Source organism: Sinocyclocheilus anshuiensis, unplaced genomic scaffold, assembly GCF_001515605.1.
Source record: "Sinocyclocheilus anshuiensis isolate Anshui unplaced genomic scaffold, SAMN03320099.WGS_v1.1 scaffold3005, whole genome shotgun sequence".
Classification (NCBI taxonomy): Eukaryota; Metazoa; Chordata; class Actinopteri; order Cypriniformes; family Cyprinidae; genus Sinocyclocheilus; species Sinocyclocheilus anshuiensis.
Genome location: NW_015540835.1, coordinates 201,439 through 202,268, shown reverse-complemented (window position 1 = coordinate 202,268; position 830 = coordinate 201,439). Strand labels below are relative to the sequence as shown.

The window sequence follows — 830 nt, the reverse complement described above, 5'->3', positions numbered from 1 at the left end:
GCTGAACTCTGGGATGCTGTTTCACATGGAGGAACGCAGCGGACACACGCTCACTCTGGAGTTATTCAGAGGGAAACTCCTACTGCAGCTCAGAAAAGGTACTAATACACATCTCTCAGCTGCTGGAACTAACGATTATCTTCATTTATGTCGATTAATGTCATTTTTGAGCCTCTTTTATCTAAAGTCATTCGGTTTCAGGCAGACAGCATGAAAGTAGAGCGTTTAGGGCCACAAACTACATTTAAAAGACTTACAGTGCATGGTGGCGGTATGATAAAGCTGTCAGTTAAGTTAGTCAGTACATTGACATAAACAATGGTACTGAATTACTGTTTACCATATTCATATGCCTTCTTTTTTATAAGTGAATCGCACCCCTTTGGGAGCTATATTTAGGAAACATGGGCCTGGTTTCACAGACAGGGCTTAGACTGAGCCAGGATTAGGCCATAGTTCAATTAGGACATTTAAGTCAAGTCAAGTCACCTTTATTTATATAGCGCTTTCAACAATACAGATTGTGTCAAAGCAACTTTACAGTATTAAAGGGGTCCTATTATGCTTTTTCACTTTTTTAATTTTAGTCAGTGTGTAATGTGTATGTTTGGGCATTAAAAATATCTAGAAAGTTACAAATCTCAAAGTCCACTCCAAAGGGAGATATTTAGTTTTTTAAAAATCCCTTGTCAAGAACTACAACGAACGGCTCATTTGGACTACAGCGTTTGTTTTCCGGGTTTTGTGCTATCACAAAGAAGCCCATTAGAATATCATTAAAATAATTCCCGCCTACGGAAATTCGAATGGTTGGGGGGTGGGGAGGGGCG

The 830-nt window shown here is 39.5% G+C and overlaps 1 protein-coding gene across 1 annotated transcript in view; it reads left to right on the top strand.

The window, feature by feature from the left end:
* LOC107687381 (contactin-associated protein-like 4) overlaps nt 1–830 on the top strand; it is a 119,633-nt gene that overhangs the window by 41,611 nt on the left and 77,192 nt on the right. The window contains exon 6 of the mRNA XM_016484676.1: nt 21–98. Within this exon, the coding sequence (XP_016340162.1) occupies nt 21–98 (78 nt within the window). The remainder of the gene's footprint in view (nt 1–20; nt 99–830) is intronic.